The sequence below is a fragment of the Clytia hemisphaerica genome, unplaced genomic scaffold (assembly GCF_902728285.1).
Source record: "Clytia hemisphaerica strain Z4C2 unplaced genomic scaffold, Clytia hemisphaerica genome assembly, whole genome shotgun sequence".
Classification (NCBI taxonomy): domain Eukaryota; kingdom Metazoa; phylum Cnidaria; class Hydrozoa; order Leptothecata; family Clytiidae; genus Clytia; species Clytia hemisphaerica.
In genome coordinates, this window is record NW_027103432.1 from 275,270 (window position 1) to 294,312 (window position 19,043).

Consider the following 19,043-nt stretch of genomic DNA (forward strand, 5'->3'; position numbering starts at 1 on the left):
AATACACGCTTTTTTTGGTAAGAACCGGTAAATTTAGGCTTGGACTGGGTTGTTCTTAATTTTTTGAAATTTTAAGGCTTAAATGTTCTTACGATGTTTTTATTACTCTAAATCTGTTAAAATCATTATTTTCTCGGTAATTAATGAAATCTGAGGCTCAGGATTGTTAATTTGTTCTTAGGTTCAGGCCGATTTTCAGCCTCGTGTTCTTATAAAATTATTCTTAGAAAAAAAGCATGTATACAGTTGACGCTCTCTAATTCGACAAGGGGATATGGATTTTTTTCGAATACGGGAGCATATTGAAAAGTAGGAAGTCTCTCTAATCTGTTCATTTCAACACGAAATTTGACCTCACCTCCCCTACGTGTGCTATTGTCTCGGTTCCAACTCCCCGATCGATTGGAGGATGAGTTACAATGTTCAGCGGTCAAACAAGATCGTAAGGAGCCTGGGACAGAGATTGGACATGGACCATGTGACCAGCCTTGTGAAGAATACCATCTAAAGAAAAAAAAATTGGAATCGGAGTGGGTTATCTCTTTAAATCCAAATTATTAGTGATTTGGGCATCGAATGAAATACGCATTTTTATAAGAACCATTACAACCTTTATTTGTACCAGACGACCACGTCTTTTTTCTCCAACACCAACAAATTGATCAAAAATCGAATGTTGAGATAGGCTATCAGAACCTGATAAACAAGTCAAAGATCTCCAGAAAATTTAAAACATCATTGTTGGTTTTAGCACAAGAAAAAATGGATCTTGAGTTTACCTCTGTACACATTTGAGAACTTCACGTAAGATTTTACCCTCTTCCGTATCGGAGATTGGAATCTCTTCACTGAACTGATAAGGTAACAAGAATGTCTCGCTATCTAAAAAATAGAAAGAAAATATTTGTATTAGTGGTTTCATTATGGCACCAATCGATTGGAAACCTAACCAACGTACAAAATAAGAAAGACTCCAACAAAAAAAGGATGGAGAATTCCTCAAAGAAAACACGGCCTTGCACAGTTTTTTATAAGGATTCTTCAGATATAAGAATCACAAAGATTCTGAGAGCCATGCTGAGCCTCAATTTTTTTTCAGTTTTTTCTACATAGTTTCTATAGTAACGTGGAAGCAAGCGCATTTGCTGAGAATTTCAACATGCTACATGGTCAAAGTCTTCATGAGTAAACCAATGGATAACAAGAAAGCCTAAGCGGCGTAAAGGCCCTGCAGTGGTGGCAATGTCAGCATATTTTTCCGCTGCAGAATCGCCATACAACAGGAGCGAATTTTTTCGATGAATAGACTCGAGTCGGGCGAGCAATAAAGATTTAAATACTTTAAACTTTTTCTACTTATAACGAAAGAAAGATTTGACAATAATTATAACTTGGAGTATTAATTATATGTGGTTTTTTCTTACGCATGCGCACGATAGAAAGTCAGGTAGTTCGATTTTAGCCTGGAATCGTCGATTGATAATTGCGCGCATAGGCCCCGACAAAGTCAAATTTTTTCGACCAGTTGTGTTTTAAAGGCCCATTGCGCTGCGCGCAAACTGCCACTTTAGTTAAATACGGTGCTCAACTTTCTCTTGAGTTGAGCTTCCAACTAAATGCTAGCTTATTGGGAGTAAGCCAATGAAGAGAATTTGATGTGACCACTAACCTTTATATACCCTGGACCAAGTTATATCCGCAATCTTTGATCGTAGTTTTTTGAAAAGTGGTACCCTAACGGTAGCACTACTCGATGTGTGTCAATTTATAATTCGATGAGGTTTTCCGTTTCAAAATTTCTCACCCGCATCGAGTAGCGCTACCATAAAGGTACCAGTTTCGAAAAAAACTCCAATCAAAGATTTTGCTTAGCCGGGCTCGAGAAACTTTGTCCAGGGTATATAAAGGTAAATGGATGGGAAGACCAAAACTTACCGAGATTTTGATCGATTGAACCTTCTTCCGAGAATTCTGGTGATGAGGAGTCTAGGCCCGTATCTTCATATGACGAAGATCGCAGGCTAAACGCTGTACTATTGGTAAGCGAGACACCAGTCGGTGCTCGGATGGGCGAGACATTGGGAACGAAAACTGTTTCCGTTGATTTTTCATCTAGACTGTTGACCTTATCTTTGAATTTCTCACAAACAATATGAAAGTCGTTTGAAGAATTTGCCAGGAAATTGTAAGTGGTTAAAATGCAATTGTCAGCACTCGCAGAAACACCCAATTTACAACTGAAAAAGAAGGTATGAAATCTTAAGATAAACAAGCTACATGCTGAATGGACCTACCTGATGATGAAAATTAGATAGTAATGCAAGGAGAAAATGAAAAAAAATCAGTCAGAAAATATAGCGTTTAGCGAAAATGCATAACGCAATAAATTCATCATTGATTGTTGATGGGGGGAGAAGGAAGGGTTGTAGGGAATAAATAAATAGAAAGTTCTGGTCGCAAAAATCAGTTTTATTGACAATTGAAGCATGCTTGATGGTGAGCATTGTTATCAATAATGTTTTTGTGTGAAAAACATAAAAATATAAGGAAAAAATCCAAAGAAAATCTGCAAAAACGGCGATTTCCGGCATTTTCAACCGAAAAATTTTTTTTCTCAAAAATCGAACTCTGCCATGTTTTGAGCATTGCGAATACGCATCTTTCTGCAAAAAAACAGAAAAAGATTTAGGATGAAAATTCGAGAAAATGTCAAAAAACCGGCATTTTCGGCCGGAAATTTTTTTTTTTGAGAATCAGGTTCCATTGCATATTAGGTATTGTCATTTTGCATCAGTGTGCAAAATTTCATAAAAAAAATACAAAGTACAGCTCGAGAAATTCAAGAAATACTGTCTTTCCGGCGAAAATAGGTTGTTCCGGCGATTTTTAAATAGTTCCAGCTTCAAAAATCGATTTTATTGAAAATTGAAACATGCTTGATGGTGGGCATTGCTAGTAATATTGTTTTTGAATGAAAAAACAACCAATTATAAGGAAAAAGTCCAATGAAAATCTAGAAAAACGGCGATTTCCGACATGTTTCCGGTATTTTCCGCCGGAATAAAATTTTTCTCAAAAATCGGACTCGGCCATGTTTTGGGCATTGATAATACACATCTTTGAGAAAAAAAATCTGAAAAAACTAATGATAAAATCTCGAGAAAATGTCAAAAAAACAGTTTCTCCGGCATATTCACATTTTGGACATTGCCATTTTGCATCATTGTGCAAAAAATAATGAGCCAATCCTGAGAAAAGCTGGTAACAGACGAACGAACGAACGGACATGGGTTAATTTATAGGACCTCCACCGGGGTACCCGGAGGTAGGTCCAAAAATACCCTTTCATAAAATTTGTCTGCTAAGAATCCATCTAGATAAGCCATGTTTCAGATTCACAGAAATTAACCAAAAAAATAATGGAAGGAACGAATTATTAGTATTATATAGCTATTATAATATTCTGTAACAATATTATGACAATATTATGACAATGTCATACAACACCTATACAACTGTGTTCAAGATATGCACCATTGCAATGTCTTCCACGACCCAACAGCTGATTGGTTGCAAGTGGCGCAATGACTGATTTTACGTCACTTACAACCACTCAGCTGTTGGGTCCTGATGTAATGTCAGAAGACATTGCAATGGCGCATATCATGAATTGTACGGATTATAAACGAATCCAATCTGATACTTTCAGAACTGGACAAAAGGGAACTTTTTTGACCTTCAAAATCCAGCTCAAATTCCTTAAAATCATAAAATCTAATTCCAATCTACCTTTGGTTATAGAATAAAGACAAAATCCCGAAGAATCTTTGACCACTCAAAAGGTTAAATTCAGGAGTCCGCAAAGGATCTCGAAATTCCCAAATTTTCGGCTTTGTTCGACTTTTGACCGGGAATTACTTATTTCTAAAAATCATCATCCGGCTTCCAGAAATCCTAGTACCCCGAGCGAAAACTGCAATGAAAAAAGGGGAATTAACAAGATTAATTTGAAAAACATCTCAGCCACAAACCTTGTTTCGCCACATATGAACTCGATGAAATTATTGAAGCAAACAGGACGTGTGGATTTGAAAGTAAGACAACATGACAATTTGTTGACCTCGTTTTTCTGCGCTGATAAACATTTCTTGACGCTGCGATTATTATGTTTGAAATCGATGGAAAGAATTTCGTTCAGTAAGCTACCATCTTCCAGTTCAATGTTTGGGATGTTGACGGTGATTTGCGACGTCCTTTGAGGGAAAGAAACCGATAAAAATTTATTAAAGCCTTCTCTGTAGGATAAGAAGTTTAAATTTTGAGAAAGTTTCAGTGTTATGTAGTAAGTGATTTCATCTATTAACCATTGAGATATTGTGAAAAGTGGGCTGTTCATATGGGTTGAAAATTTGTCGGCGATAAAATTAGTTTGTAAAAAATATTCGTCGGCAAAAACTTTCGTCACTTGCAATTACCGACAAAATATTTTGTAGAATAACGTCGGCTTTTTCAAAGGAATTAGACCCGTAAAAAACCAAAAGAATTGAGCAATTGACATATTTCCTTTAGTCGTTACTCTAATCCTTGCTCGTAATTAGCACGTAAACCTAAAATTTAGCAGTAAAGTAATTAGGTTTAAACGAAAAAAAATGTTAAAAACTAAAAATGATGTGGTAAAAAATATTCCTCGAGAAAGATTAATCGTCGGTTGTTGGAAATAACAAAAAACATCGGCTAAAAAATTTAATCGGTAAAAAAATTTGTCGTAAGTGTTTTCTTATCACTTTTTATCGACAAATTTTCTACCGACCAGGTACCTCAATACCAAAAAAAAAAAAAAAACAAGAGAAGAAGAAGAAAATGCACACGGAGAGTAAGGAGAGTACAAATATTTTCTGCTGTAAAAATAATGCAAAATTTTAAATTATTTTGAAAGATTTAGTAGGATTTGTGGGGATTTGTGTGTTGTAGAAAGAAAACATATGCCGGACTAAGGTATAAAAGAATCCGAAAAAAAAAACATCTCTAATGTTTTACACGTTTTTTATAAGAGCATCCAAAATTTTTGAAGCTGTCAGATGTTCTTAACTTTGACTTTTAAGCCTAACGCAAAGCCTTAAAATGTTCTTAACATATTCTTAATATTTTAGCCATCGAAGCCTTATGTTCTTATAGTTTGTTCTTATAAAAAACGTGTATCCTAAATATTGACAATTGGAAAAAACAACTATAACTTTAAGTTATTTTTTTGTTTTTGGTTAGATAAAAACAAACTTACTCTAGAAAATGGCTGTAAAACAGGGTGACATCTTGCGACGCCTTGGTTGCCAAGGGAACCGGTTGAAATTGTATTTCTTTTGGGAAACATTGGAGCTTTGGTGACATGAGGAGGCCAGATAATTGAAGGAACTTGTAAGGTTCATTTGTGTTTCCATTCAAAATGATGGGTACTTTGCACTCGTAGTGTGTACTTTCAACTGAAAATATAATTAAATAATATTACTCTAAGGTGTATATTATAAAATCGATTTTTTTGAAACACGCCCGGACCTTATTACGACCCCCCCCCGCCACGTTTATCAATTTATTATCAAAACTTTCGGCTGTCAAAAGAAGGGTCCCTTATTTTGCTCTAAAAAGCTTGGTTTAATTGTGACGTTTTTTTTTGGGAGGAGGGCATTTCACAGTCGAAATCGAAATGAATCATGGGTAATTAGGAATGATTGCACCCCACGAATATTCAGAATATCAATAGAAAATCTTCATTTCTGAATAGTACACCCGTTCTTAAAAAGCTTTTACCTGGTTTGAAGAGGATTCTCATTTCGTAAGTTTGTCCACTTTCTATGGTCACACTTTCAAAGTTTTGTTGAAAATCATTACAACATGTTGTTGAATTTCGTTGAAAGAGGAAAGTGAAAATGTTTTGCAAGAAGAGCTCGCGACATCCAGGGTGGTTAACATCGAAGGAAAAGGTGATCGGCTCTCGACTATTGTTGACGAAATTCACTACCTAAAATTTTTATGAAAAATAATCAAAATTGAGATTAAAATAGATTGGTCGTGTCAAGGTTTCGATCACAGACTTGCATTGCAATCAGTAGCGTGTTGGGGGTGCCGAAATACAAAGGACGCAAAGACCTCTCTGATTAATAATTTCGGCGCCGCTTTTCTCTTTTACCCAGATGTGGCAGTTTTTTCGGCCAAAAAAAGAGAAAATACCCCAAAATTTTCGTGCTCGCTTCGCACGCGTAATTTTTATAAGGAAATTTATTTTTCACAAAGTGCGTCAAAATCAAATTCTTCTAAAATTGCTTCCCCAGTTTGCCCAAATTTTAGTCGACTCACCACGCTACTGATCACAATGTACTGGGTTCGACTCCAAGCACTTCTAGACAGTGCGTTAGGGAAATATGATGATAGACACTCTGTCTTGACTTATGAATTAAAAGCAAGAGGAATGGTCCTTGCTGATAGACAAACAAACAAAATAACAGAATCGTGGAGAATCTAAAATAGTTTTCGGTCCTTAATATACTACCTGTTTCAAACCTGAAAAGTGTTCATTTAAGACCATGTTCAGACGTTACGGTTTCGTATCGTTTTGGTATAGTTTTCGTTATGGATCGAAATGAAAATAGCGGAGCAAAACCGTTTCGATTATTTTGCTTAGATCATGTTCGCATGTAGCCGTTCCGTTTCGCTCCGAAACTAAATGAAGCAATTCTATTGGTTAGAAGTGACGTAAAACATGAATTTAACCAATAGAAAGGCTTCGTTTCGTTTCGGAGCGAAACGGAACCGTAGCGTGTGAACGTGGTCTTAGTAACATCTTATTTTTTGACGTTTCGAATTTTGACGTTAAACAGTGTTTCGGGAACATTTCGTTTCGGAACGGTACAAAACCGTAACGTCTGAACATGGTCAAAGTCCCTAATGAATGCCCCAGTCACCGTCAATTTCGGCAAGACACTTGCTTTTAGTCAAGTCCTGAATTTATGGAATGAAAACTATTTTTCTAATTCATGGGATGAAGTGAGTGCAGGAAAAAAACTCTAGCTGGGACAATGGAACGCGATTAGTCGGAGAGAAGAGAATTGGCATGAAATTTTCAAAATAGAGGCAATATTTTGACTGAAGATTTTTCGGTATTGATACTTTTGAAAGTTCGAGTTACAGAGACTTCGACGTTATTTTGTCAGGATCAAGAAAATTAACCAAGTAGGTTTGCGACGGCTACCCATAGGCTCCATTTTTCTAGCAGTCTACCTAAGGGTAAGGGTGGGTAACACTCCTTTCTTTTGATTTCTAGCTAATTACTCTCGATCCTTCTCTTTTTTTTTTTTTTTTTTTTTTTTTTTTTTTTTTCTCTATTGAAACAAAAACACGTGTACACTACGAACATATATTACAAAACATTACTTAAACATAAAAAATATAGTCCCTCCCCCCGCTAGGAACTAACGTTATATCGCCAGAGGTACTAGACTATGTAAAAAATAAATGAATAAGTAAATAAAGGTAAAAAAAAAAACCTTGGAGAAGGAAGCTACAATTGTTAGGTAAAAGCCTAAAATAAAGCACCGCTAAACCTTCCAGTTTCGTTAAGAAATTCAACAACAGAACAAAGAATAGATTTTTTTAGATTTGAACTCAAACTTTCATCCCCATATAATAAAAGCCGACAGAAAAAAGGAGGGTTAAGCGGCGGATGAAAAATAATGCCTAGGGTCTGAAGTTTGTCGAACAAAGATTGTCTTGCATGGGAATATATAGCGCAGTGCAGAAGAAAGTGCTGAGTGTTTTCAACAGAGTTAGTTCGGCAACCACAGAAAGGGTCTAAAGTGTCGCGGAAGCCATGTCTAAATTTATGCTCGTTGAGATGGCTGAAACCGACCCGAAGTCGATTAAGAAAGATCACTCCTTGAATATCAGGAACATCAAAAACATGAGATTGCTTGGGTCTCAAAAAATTCATAGATTGCTTTTTTGAAAGTCTTAATTGAAGGTAGATCTCGTATATTACCTCCCAGAACATTCCACTGAGATATGCAGTACGGAAAAAAAGTGTTACGGAAACGCTCAGTTCGTATATTAAGAGGATCAATAGGATTTCTTGTTCTAAGGCCACCTGGTGCTGTAAGTCTTACTGGCAGGTAGTTACGTAAATACGAAGGGGCTAAATTGTTAATAATTCCATAGAAGAATGTCATTCTTCTAGCAAAGCGCCTGTCAGCAAGACTTTCAAGACCAAGTTCTGAATATAGTTTTTCTTGAGACGTTCCACGAAAACAGCCTGTTATAGCTAAACAGGCATTATATTGAATAGATTCAAGCTTCTGCACAAAGGTAGCATTTCCTGGGCGGTCATATACGATATCACCATAATCAAGATGAGGCCTAATGAAAGTTTTATAAATGGTTAGTAGAGATCTTCTAGGCACATGCTTGCGAAGTCGGTTAATAAGACCAATTCCTTTATTGGCCTTTTTTATCTTCTCGTCTAGATGGCGATCAAAAGAAAGTTTTGAATCTAAGATTAGACCAAGATGTTTCTGGTACTCACTGGTCGCGATATTAGAATTATTAAAGGAGATTACTGGAACATTAGGAGGAGTGAGTCTACAGGTAAAATAGACTTCAATGGCTTGCTTAGATGGGTCAGGGTTAAAAGACATCTTCCATTGATGGGCCCAGTCAGTTATCCTGGAGAGATCTCTGTTAAGTACATCAAGGCTCAAGAGTTGATCAATCACAAGAGAGAATAAAGAGGTATCGTCAGCAAAGATCTTCGGTTTTGACTCAAGGTTTTTTGGAAGATCATTAATATAAATTAAGAAGAACAATGGACCTGGAATGGAATAATCCTTCTCTTTAGTTGTTGAACAACAAGCAGAATGGCATCAAGTGCCATTTTGGGAATCTTTTGTATGACCCGAATTGGAGTCGAACCCACAAACTTGGGAGGCCCGGAATTCCCGAGTTATTTTTTCCGAGTTAAGAAAAAACCGAGTAATCCCGAGTTATGACGTCATTTTTGGAATTTAGTGACGTCATTTTTCATTTGATAACTCGGTCTATTTTGCTTCCTTTAACTTTCCGAGTTATTTTCCATTTTTTAACTCGGGAATTTTTGCTTCCTTTAACTTTCCGAGTTATTTTCCATTTTTTTAACTCGGGAATTTTTGCTTGCTTTAACTTTCCGAGTTATTTTTGAATTTTTAACTCGGGAATTTTTTCTTCCTTTAGCTTTCGGAGTTATTTTCAATTTTTTTAAATCGGGAATTTTTGGTTCCTTTAGCTTTCCGAGTTATTTTTCTTCATAAAAAAACACCAGCTTTAATCTATTGATTGAAACCACAAGCACACCGCAAATTTACTATTTGCTTGAATAGAAGAAGAATTTTGTGAATAATGAGTTCTATGGGGGGGGGGTACTAAGGCAAGTAAGGGTATTTTTTGGACCTTCGAAGGGTCGTAAAAATCACAAAATCTAATTTCAGTCCCCCTAAGGCTTGTAAAACAGCCGAAAGTTCCAATAGGGGTCACGAAATCTCAAAAAATCAGTTTTTTCCTCGATTTTTGCGGCACATACCCGTCAGCTCGTAACCCTAGTTAGTAACCCCGGATAGTCTGTGAAATGATTGATTCAAGAATCGTTGGTGATTCATTCAAAATTTTTACAGCGAAGGGGGAAGGACTCTTGTCATGTCACTTACAGTATTCTTTAATGAAATAGGGAAATATTAATTTTGAAATAGCTTTATCTCATCATTTACCTATTGTATTTTTTGAGATTTACACAGCATTTATGCTGTAAGATTTTTGAAGGGCTTACACTTTGTTTATCTCGCAGGTTTTAATTTTCATTCACTTGTTTGTTGATTATTCATTTTATTCAAAGCAGGTTAAGGTTTTTCTAGTTGGTAATGGATGGTTATGTCTTTGATTTTGGTTGGTATGGGATCAATAGATTAAAGCTGGTGTTTTTGTATGAAGAAAAATAACTTGGAAAGCTAAAGGAAGCAAAATTTCTCGAATTAAAAATTCAAAAATAACTCGAAAAGCTAAAGGAAGAAAAAATTCCCGAGTTAAAAAATGAAAAATAACTCGGAAAGTTAAAGGAAGCAAAAATACCCGAGTTAAGAAATGAAAAATAACTCGGAAAGTTAAAGAAAGCAAAAATTCCCGAGTTAAAAAATGGAAAATAACGTCACTAAATTCCAAAAATGACGTCATAACTCGGGATAACTCGGTTTTTTCTTAACTCGGTTTTTTCTTAACTCGGTTTTTTCTTAACTCGGTTTTTTTAACTCGGGAATTCCGGGCCTCCAACCTTGCGCGTCGTACCTGGATACTCTACCTTCATAGTACCAACAACCGCTCAAAACATATTGGTATTATACACACCAGAAGAAACGAATTCCTCTCTTCTTGCTATGCTTACCTTTAAACGACCAGCAAAATCTTCGATCTTCAAATCAAAATAAGTTGCTGGTAGCTTGAACTCTACTTTCTCACTTGACAACTGCAAAGGTGCACGCAACGCGGTCGCGCGTACTCTTCGGCGTGCTGTTGGGACATCGTATTGATTGTATGTTTCGGGTCTAATGAACATAAAAGTCTTTGTTGTGTATGGTTATGGTCCAAAGAAAAGGAGGGCAAATCATATTATTGAATTTTGAGGTCAGTCGTCAACAAATACATTTATTCTAGCCAGCTAGCGCGATGCAATCTTTAGTGAAAATACAGTCGTTAACTTGAACCTCTACAACTCAAACTTCTTCTTAACTCGAACAAGTTTTCTTCCCTTCAGTGAACAATGTCGTAGAAACCTTTTCCATTACTCAAAATTTCTTAAACTAGAACAGATTTGTGTTCGCTGTGCGTATTCAAATTAAAGAGAATAAACTGTAGTACCTTGGGTTTGATTTAATGAGTAAAAGGGAGACAACTTACTTTGAAAGAGCGATGGAAGGCGGGTGTGGAGATGGAGCAGGAGAAGGGGGTGACAGATGGTTGATACTAACGGGTAAGAAGAAATCGTATGCTGCTACCTGAAAAAAAGAAGGGGGAATTACTAAGTTTACTAATTTTTCTGAACACCTTACTCCTTACAGACAGAAAATGAAACGTCTTCTTCTGTTGAAATTTTTGTCCATCTTTACGCAACTTCATTAGCATCAATTTACGAAGTTTTCAAGTTTTAAATTTATTGAAATTATTGAACAGCGTTTTCAATCTCTAAGTTGATTTTTTCCCTTCCAGGCTTATTATTTTAAGATAAGCCAGGGACCCCTATTTGCTTCAATATAATATGAAAGGAGAATTTAAAGGAACTTATCAAGTATCAAGTTGTCAGGTTTTAATTTAAGTAATACATTTTCGACCGTGTCCACCAATTGCCACGCAGGTATTTTTTACCACCCTAAAACCGTCCCAGTTCTTTATTTGCACCTAAAGACAATAGAAAAAAGTGTAAAAAAGGATTGGATCGAATTTAGGGGATAATTAAGTGGTACCCGCCTGACTGTGCGACTACGGTCGAAAAGCTGAATTCTAATTCTTGGAAAGATACGTAACAAAATCAAACCTCTGTTGGAAGAAATTGTAGTTCCGCATGGACGGTTTGATGTCCCGACAAATTGACGTGAAATATTCCGTTGTTTTCACTGTACTCGTAGTGGTCGGGAAAAACAACTTTGAAATCACGAAACAGAGATAAGTTGAACACCACCAACACATTTGAACGTCCCTAAAAATTCGACACCAAACAGAAATTAATTAAGGCTTTTTCAGGCTTTTTTTCAATTGTTTATACATACAGTCGATGCTCTCTAATTCTTCTTTCTTTTCGATACGCTCCACTATTCGACATGCTTTTTTGCAGTTTATAACGAGGCCAGAAAGATGATGAGGCGAAACTTACGACATTATCTATTTTGAAAGGTACTTTTGCAACCGCACCAGTGTAAATTCCTCCAAAGCTGAACGATCTCTGAAAAGAAAGAAAAACAAGATTGAATGCGAATGAAAAAATGAGGATATAAATAGATACCCAAACTGATATAAAAAGATAGATATTCAAGTCTTTATAATGAGCCTGGGTACTAGGGTTGCGAGATGACGGGGGGGGGGTGCCGCCCGACTTTCGACCCTTGGACCCGTAGCGGGACTATAAGAAGGAGAAAACAAAGGAACATTTTGTGAATTTTACGGCCCTTATTGGGGCAAATTTGACCAATTTTGAAAAAATTTCGCTCGTTCCGGGAGTAAAAAGTTGAAATTTTCCTATTTCTCCGACCCTTAGTGGGACTGAAATTTGATTTTCTGATTTTTCCAGCCCTTAGCGGGACTTTGGAAATCCAAAAAAGATACCCTTAAGGACGGCACATACCGTACCCTCCTTCCATTTTGCCTAAAAACCCCTCCCCAGGGATAATGAGAAGCTATTTATAGTGGAGCCTCCACAACTCGAACACGCGCGGGGAACACAAATTTGTTCGAGTTAAGGAAATTCGAGTTTTAAAGTAAGGCTTATAAAGCATTGTTAACTGAAGGGGCGAGAAGACTTGTTTGAGTTGTAGGGGTTCTAATCATGGAGACCCCACGGCGTAAGTAAAAATATAGTAGTCAATCTGTCTATTTAACCAGAGTTTTAGTCAAAATCGCTTATTCATTGTTGAACCATGAAGTATTCATTTTTGTCAATTTCGAACAAAAAAACTCAATACAATATGTTGAAATTATTTTCTGATGTCACATGGAGGGTAAAACATGAATTCTACGGCAATGAATTTTGAAATTAGCCGTAAATACCGGCTCTGTGTACAGACTACCATAGGGGACGTGAAAAGAGAAATCTTACAAGGTTGATATCAACGATGGGGTATTCTGCTTGACCACCCATTCTCAAAGAGATGGTTTTCCACCCATAAATATCCACTTGAATTGTAGTGTCGAACTTCTGTACGCTCTCTGGACGATACAAAACCTAGAAAAAAAGATACGATGTGGTTTTATTTATATGAGAATAACCCGGCTGGGATTAGGCGACCCTCGCACGAATTTATCTTTTTCTTGAGAGATATACTCAATACGCAAAACATAACACCAACTAAATTGTAATCACTTTACTCTTGCGAAGAAATTTGCTACCGTATTACACGCCCTACACTTCATAGAAGGGGCGTTCGAAATGAATCTCATCGAAGTCAACCAATCCTACGTGCGATTCTCTTACAAATTAGTCATAATGTTACTGCTGTGTGTAGGCAGCACATAGGACGCAACATATTGGCATTCCTTTCGCTATGTTTCCCAATTGCTTTATATCGATTTTTAATTAGGATAATTATATCGCTAATGTTGCCAGCCTTCGTATAGTCCCTTGAGCATTGGGTCCCATAATCTCGCGTTTTGGCTTCTTTGTACTTTGTTCTTTTTATTGTCTATCCTTATTGATTCTTTAGCGTCTCTATTGGTTACGCATCTCTTGGGACATTAGAGTTTTTTCTGTTTTGACAACATTTTTAACTTAATTATGAAATCATTTTTGTAAAGTAGCCTCTGTGTGTGCATGTAAACTGACGTGTTGGGTGGTACCGTCTAGTGGTTTTTAGACATTGATTTTGGTAAGTATTTTTTGGATTTTGGTTTTGTATATAGCCTCTCTATAACAATCACTGTCTGCTCTTAGCCTTTATTTTCTGACTACTTATTTCTTGCCTTTTTTTGGATTTCGACATTTTCAGTTTCTCACTCAGGTGTTTTTGAGATTTTGTCTGGTACGTCTACCACACCGACTGCATGTATATATTTGTTTAGCTTAGGTTATTTTACGTTAGTGATTGTAACACTTGATTTTTGTATTTATTCTAGGTGTTTGCCAAAGATCATTCACGTTAAAATCCAATCCTTTTTGGTAACCAGTCTGGTGGGGGCATCAACACATATCGTTTGTCTGTTACCCTATACTATATTCGCAGTCAGATTTGGTTTACAGTTGGAAAATTGGACGCATACTCAAGAGCAATCTACAATGCCATTAAAGTGAAACGACTAATAGAACAATCTATACTTTCCTTTTGTTTGTGTTTAGTCTTGGCAATGTACAGTGCAGTCAATTCGATCATATATTTATATCCTTTTCATCCCAAAAAAGTTAGAACGTATTATGTCAACTTAGCCTAGAGACCGTTCAGCAGCAGGTATAATCGAGCGAGGCCTGCTATTGTAGCCAGGTACTAAGGTAGAACAAGACTAATCAGGAACGAAAGCGACAACGGAGGGCAGTAGAACCACCAAACGTATCGCACTAGTGGTAACAGAGCCATTAGATGAATTGCCAGGACCAAGAGGTTAGCAAAAAATAAACGATCAACGAGGCAAAAAGAAAGCCGTATTCATGAACTCGTATGAACTCTGTTTGACTAGGTGTTTGAATATGAGATAATTCACAAAAACATATTTTAAAGTTCTTTATTTCATCTCTTGGAGTAAATTTCTCGATTTTTTATTCAAACTGAATTTTTATAGTTATCCCACAACGAATTCAGTTCATTTGATTATTATTATTATTATTATTATGATGTATACAAGCTCACAGGCCCGAGGTGGACCTCTACGAACCGATTTCTAATTACAATATTAATATGTCAAGTATCTTAGTTGGTGTTTTTCCCACGCTTTGTTTAGGCTTTCTTTAAACGATTTGATTGAGGTCGACTCGATGACAAATCGCGGTAGTGCATTCCATGTTGGGATCGATCTATAGTAGAAAGATTTCGTCTGAGCCCCACGAAAACCATCATCAGCAAAGTTTGGAACAAATTCGTGATCATGGAATCTGGTTGGACGGGATTTTTTAACAAACTTGTTCCGAGTTGTCTGTGGGTCGTAAAAATGAATATGCTTATATATTTGCACCAGATCACTGAAAAGCCTTTGAACAAGAATGTAGTTTGAGTCTTTTTAAACGTTCTTCGTAGTGGAGATTACGATATTGAGGAATCAGTCTTGTCGCCCGTCTTTGAACACCTTCAATCAAATTTATACTACGACGTAATTTTGGCTGCCATACTGATTGTGCATATTCCAAGTGAGGTCTGACAAAGGTGGTGTACAGAGTACAAAATGCCGAAGGACTCAAGTCGTTAAAACTTCTTTTGATGACTCCAAGGATTGAATTTGCTTTGTTAACCTGTTTGGATATATGCTCCTCGAAAGTTAGTTCGGAATCGATCAAGATGCCGAGGTCTTTTTCTTCAAAAACCTGTTCAAGTTCATTACCCCCAAGCTGGTATCTGTGTGCATGCTTGATGTTGGCGAATTTACCTATTGTTAAGACATGACATTTACAGGATGGAACGTGAGTAACCAATCCTGAGACCACTTTTCCATTTCATCGATATCTCTTTGTACAACGATAGAGTCTTCTACCGAATCTATAGTCTTCACTATTTTCGTGTCATCGGCGAAGAGAAATGCATCCGAAACTACTTTGTCTGGCAAATCATTAATGTAAATCACAAATAGCAGAGGTCCAAGTACACTTCCTTGAGGAATCCCACTTATGACAGGGTTAGTTGTTGATTTGGCTGAGTTGACTTTGACCAGCTGCTTGCGATCTGACAAAAACGATGTTATCCAGTTTAGTAGACTTCCACCTACCCCGTAACATTCCAGTTTTTTCTTTAACCTCCTGTGAGGGACGGTGTCAAACGCTTTTGCAAAATCAAAATAGATGCAATCGACAACTTTGCCTTCTGCCATCGTTTCACAACATTGGTCAATGTAGTAAAGAAGTTGAGTGACTGTTGATCGCTTACCAATAAAACCGTACTGTTTTTCAGATAAAAGATTTTCTTCCACAAGATGATCCATAATTGCTTTTCGTAGCACTGACTCCATCATTTTGCATACTATAGATGTTAAACTGACTGGACGGTAGTTTATGGCTAGGTTGTGAGCACCCTTGTTCTTGTAGATTGGCGTGACATGCGCCATCTTCCAGTCCTCAGGTATTACGCTCTCTTCTAATGTTTTGTTCATGATTATCTTCAGCGGTTCTGCAACGAAGTCAACTAGTTCCTTCAGCATCAACGGATGAATCTCATCTGGTCCAAATGATTTGCTGGGGTCAAGCTGCTTGATCTGTCTTATTATTGTTTCTAGAGAAATTTCAGGGATATCGATCATCGTATCTGTTCTTTTATCAAATGAAGGTAATTGTCCGTTTGGCTCATTCGTAAATACACCACAAAATTGCTTTTGTAGGATATTTGCCTTTTCTATGTCTTCATGCTTCAATGATTCTTTGTTGTCCTCCGACTCCAGAAGAGATGCAACTCGGCTTGTCGACTTCAATTGATTTCTTACATGCGACCAAAATCGCTTCGGGTTGTTCTTTGCCGATCTGCTAATTTCTCGTTCATGGTTTCTACGCGTGCGTCTCATTATACTGTTGACTCGGTTTCGCGCCGAAACATATTTTGCTCTTTATAACTCATTTTATTTCCAATCTAAGTTTGGTCACAAGTAAAATTCAGAGGAGGAAACAGACTTACCTGTATTTCAGTGATACCACCGACGGGGACCACGCCCTGTTTGGGGTTGATGACCATCCCATCGATAGGCGACGCATTCATCACCTGAAAATAAAAAATCGATGCAGAAAAAGATGAACTTCCCGAAAGCAAAGGTCTTTCTTTGAAGGATGTGTGAACTTCATCACAATTCCTCAATGAGTTTTTACTCATCAACCAACTGTCTCACTGCGACAAGGCATTTTTGACAATAGGCTGCACGCATCCCCTCTGATATGATTTGATATAGGGGATGCGTATCGTCTAAAATATTTCTGTCCCAACTTACCCCCGTCTTTTCTCTTTTCTTTTTTGATTATGCGCCATAGCAATACAATGCCTTCTTTTTTTCTTTATTCAATGAATGAAAATTGATAATTATGAAAACAACAGCACAATGGCTTTATTTTTTTCTTTCTTTGATTGGATGTGACGAAATTATGTAAATTTATGCAAATTTTGGTTACCCCAAATTTGAGGTAACTCTCGGACGAGAATTTCATACACGATACGCATCCCCTATAACAAAATAAATTCTGGGGATGCGCGCAGCCTACTTTGACAAGTGCTAGTACAGAATCCAGAGGCGTTCACCCTGCCCTCACTTTCTCAAAAGTACACTCATAAGTGTGCAGTACTATCTAAAACCCCCTCCTGATTTCTTGAACCCTGGGTCCCACCTAAATCTCATCCCAAAGTCAATTGTGCAGACCGTTACTATGAAAGTTATTCCGTTAAGATTTGATGACTAAGATATGCTTTAAATTCTGATTTAACAAACAAGAGAGCACTTCAAATTTTAGTCCCATCCTATTAATCCCTCCCTGAAATCCAAAAAATCAGAAATACCACCAAAAGAAATCAACAACCACCTTAAAGAGTCGTCTTCTTTATGAGAGGGTGACAGGGTATGAGTATTTGCGTGAATGAAAGAACTTGACATAGTAAAAAAATGAATGAAGGGAGCACTTCATAATTTTCAACCAAGAATTCTTGATATGATTTTTCGAATCGAAACACCCGAAAAAAGCCGGGATTCGACTCCTGTCTGTTCCCAAAAAATATAAACACGGTGCTTAAAATCACGCTCTTTTTGGGTGCTTCCTTCAGAGAATAAGACATCATCTTAACTTGACGCATATAGAAAATATCCAAATATCCCGGACGTGAAAACTTCTGGGCCAATGGGAGTCAAGGGATATCTTACCTTGAAAAAGGCGTGGTTGTTGCTAGTGTTCTTGAGATATGCTGAACGTGAGGTGATTAATTGAAGAGGGAGAGCACCGAACATCAAACGTCGCTCTATGAACGAACATGATGCATAACCCATCTGAAAAATATACACAGACACGAAATGATTAATCGAACTGGATTTTCGTCAAATAAGTGAGCGTATCGAATTGTAGAACGTCGAATTAGAGAGCGTCAGTATAGGTCAATTGTTACCCCTATCCAATACAAAACTTTAACAAATAAAAATCCATAAAATCGTTGAGAAAATCCCTGAGCTTGGAATTATTACAGTAAGATGTCTTTTGAAAGACACAAAGCTTGAACTCTAGACCAGTCATATTTAAATTTTGTTATCACATCTTTTGAAGCAAAATTTCGCACTTATTAAAAGCGAAGAAGGAGGCTAGCCTCAAGTCACTGTCATTGAGCAAAAACAATATGGTTGAGAAAATAGGGACTGGAGAATAGTGAAGTAACCTGGGCTCGGCAATCTAACGTCAAGTCTTTTCCACCTTCAACTGTTGCTACAAACCGTCCGACGCAACTAGCTGAATACGACGGATAAAACGTCACTTCTAACGTCAGACGTGAGTACGGTTCAACGACACCTTTGGCAGGACGTATGGTAAAAGATGTCCCTTCTGGAGATAAGACAGGCGTCCAAACGAATTCCGCCACCATGTTCCGTGTGTTGATCAAATCAACTGTTTTCCGAAAGCCTGAAAAAAAATGAAGAAGGAATCGTTAGGGACTGATTCTAGGATATTTCGTCGCATCAAAATAAAAAAGCTTTAAGTCCATTTTTTCGAAAATTGAGTTAAGACCATGTCGATTCTTTACACCGCATTTTTTATCAATTTTTTGGCTTGAATCCATTAAAAACCAACCTAAAGTGGCCTAATTTTAAGCTTTTAGAAAAATTATATTGGTCCATTTCTTACTACTCACTTTCCAGCTTCTCAGACAAGCAGTAAAACACTTCAAGAGAAATCTTCAAATAAAATCTTTGTACCGACCTGTTTCAACGGGAGAACCGTGTATGGGATGTAAGAATAATTCCGTCTCTGTCAATTCTAATGCTATTCCAACGACATTAGCGTGAATAAGAATATGATTCTGGTGTTGAGTATTGATTGTATAATTAATGCTCCTTGAAAAAGTGAAAAGAACGAGAGAAATTTTAGTCAAATGAAAGGTCTATAAGCAAAAGTCGAGGGTCTCTAA

At 37.0% G+C, this 19,043-nt stretch overlaps 1 protein-coding gene across 1 annotated transcript in view; it reads right to left on the minus strand.

Annotated features, from left to right (window-relative positions):
• Window positions 1-19,043, minus strand: part of LOC136798057 (cilia and flagella-associated protein 47-like) — a 96,815-nt gene that overhangs the window by 31,978 nt on the left and 45,794 nt on the right. The window contains exons 14-28 of the mRNA XM_067054641.1: window positions 18,836-18,969; window positions 18,297-18,538; window positions 17,794-17,916; window positions 16,569-16,652; window positions 12,869-12,994; window positions 11,930-11,998; window positions 11,594-11,755; window positions 10,960-11,057; window positions 10,448-10,607; window positions 5,803-6,013; window positions 5,279-5,477; window positions 4,032-4,253; window positions 1,936-2,237; window positions 780-882; window positions 359-504 (exon numbers count right to left, since the gene is read on the minus strand). Of these exons, the coding sequence (XP_066910742.1) occupies window positions 359-504; window positions 780-882; window positions 1,936-2,237; window positions 4,032-4,253; window positions 5,279-5,477; window positions 5,803-6,013; window positions 10,448-10,607; window positions 10,960-11,057; window positions 11,594-11,755; window positions 11,930-11,998; window positions 12,869-12,994; window positions 16,569-16,652; window positions 17,794-17,916; window positions 18,297-18,538; window positions 18,836-18,969 (2,381 nt within the window). The remainder of the gene's footprint in view (window positions 1-358; window positions 505-779; window positions 883-1,935; window positions 2,238-4,031; window positions 4,254-5,278; window positions 5,478-5,802; window positions 6,014-10,447; window positions 10,608-10,959; window positions 11,058-11,593; window positions 11,756-11,929; window positions 11,999-12,868; window positions 12,995-16,568; window positions 16,653-17,793; window positions 17,917-18,296; window positions 18,539-18,835; window positions 18,970-19,043) is intronic.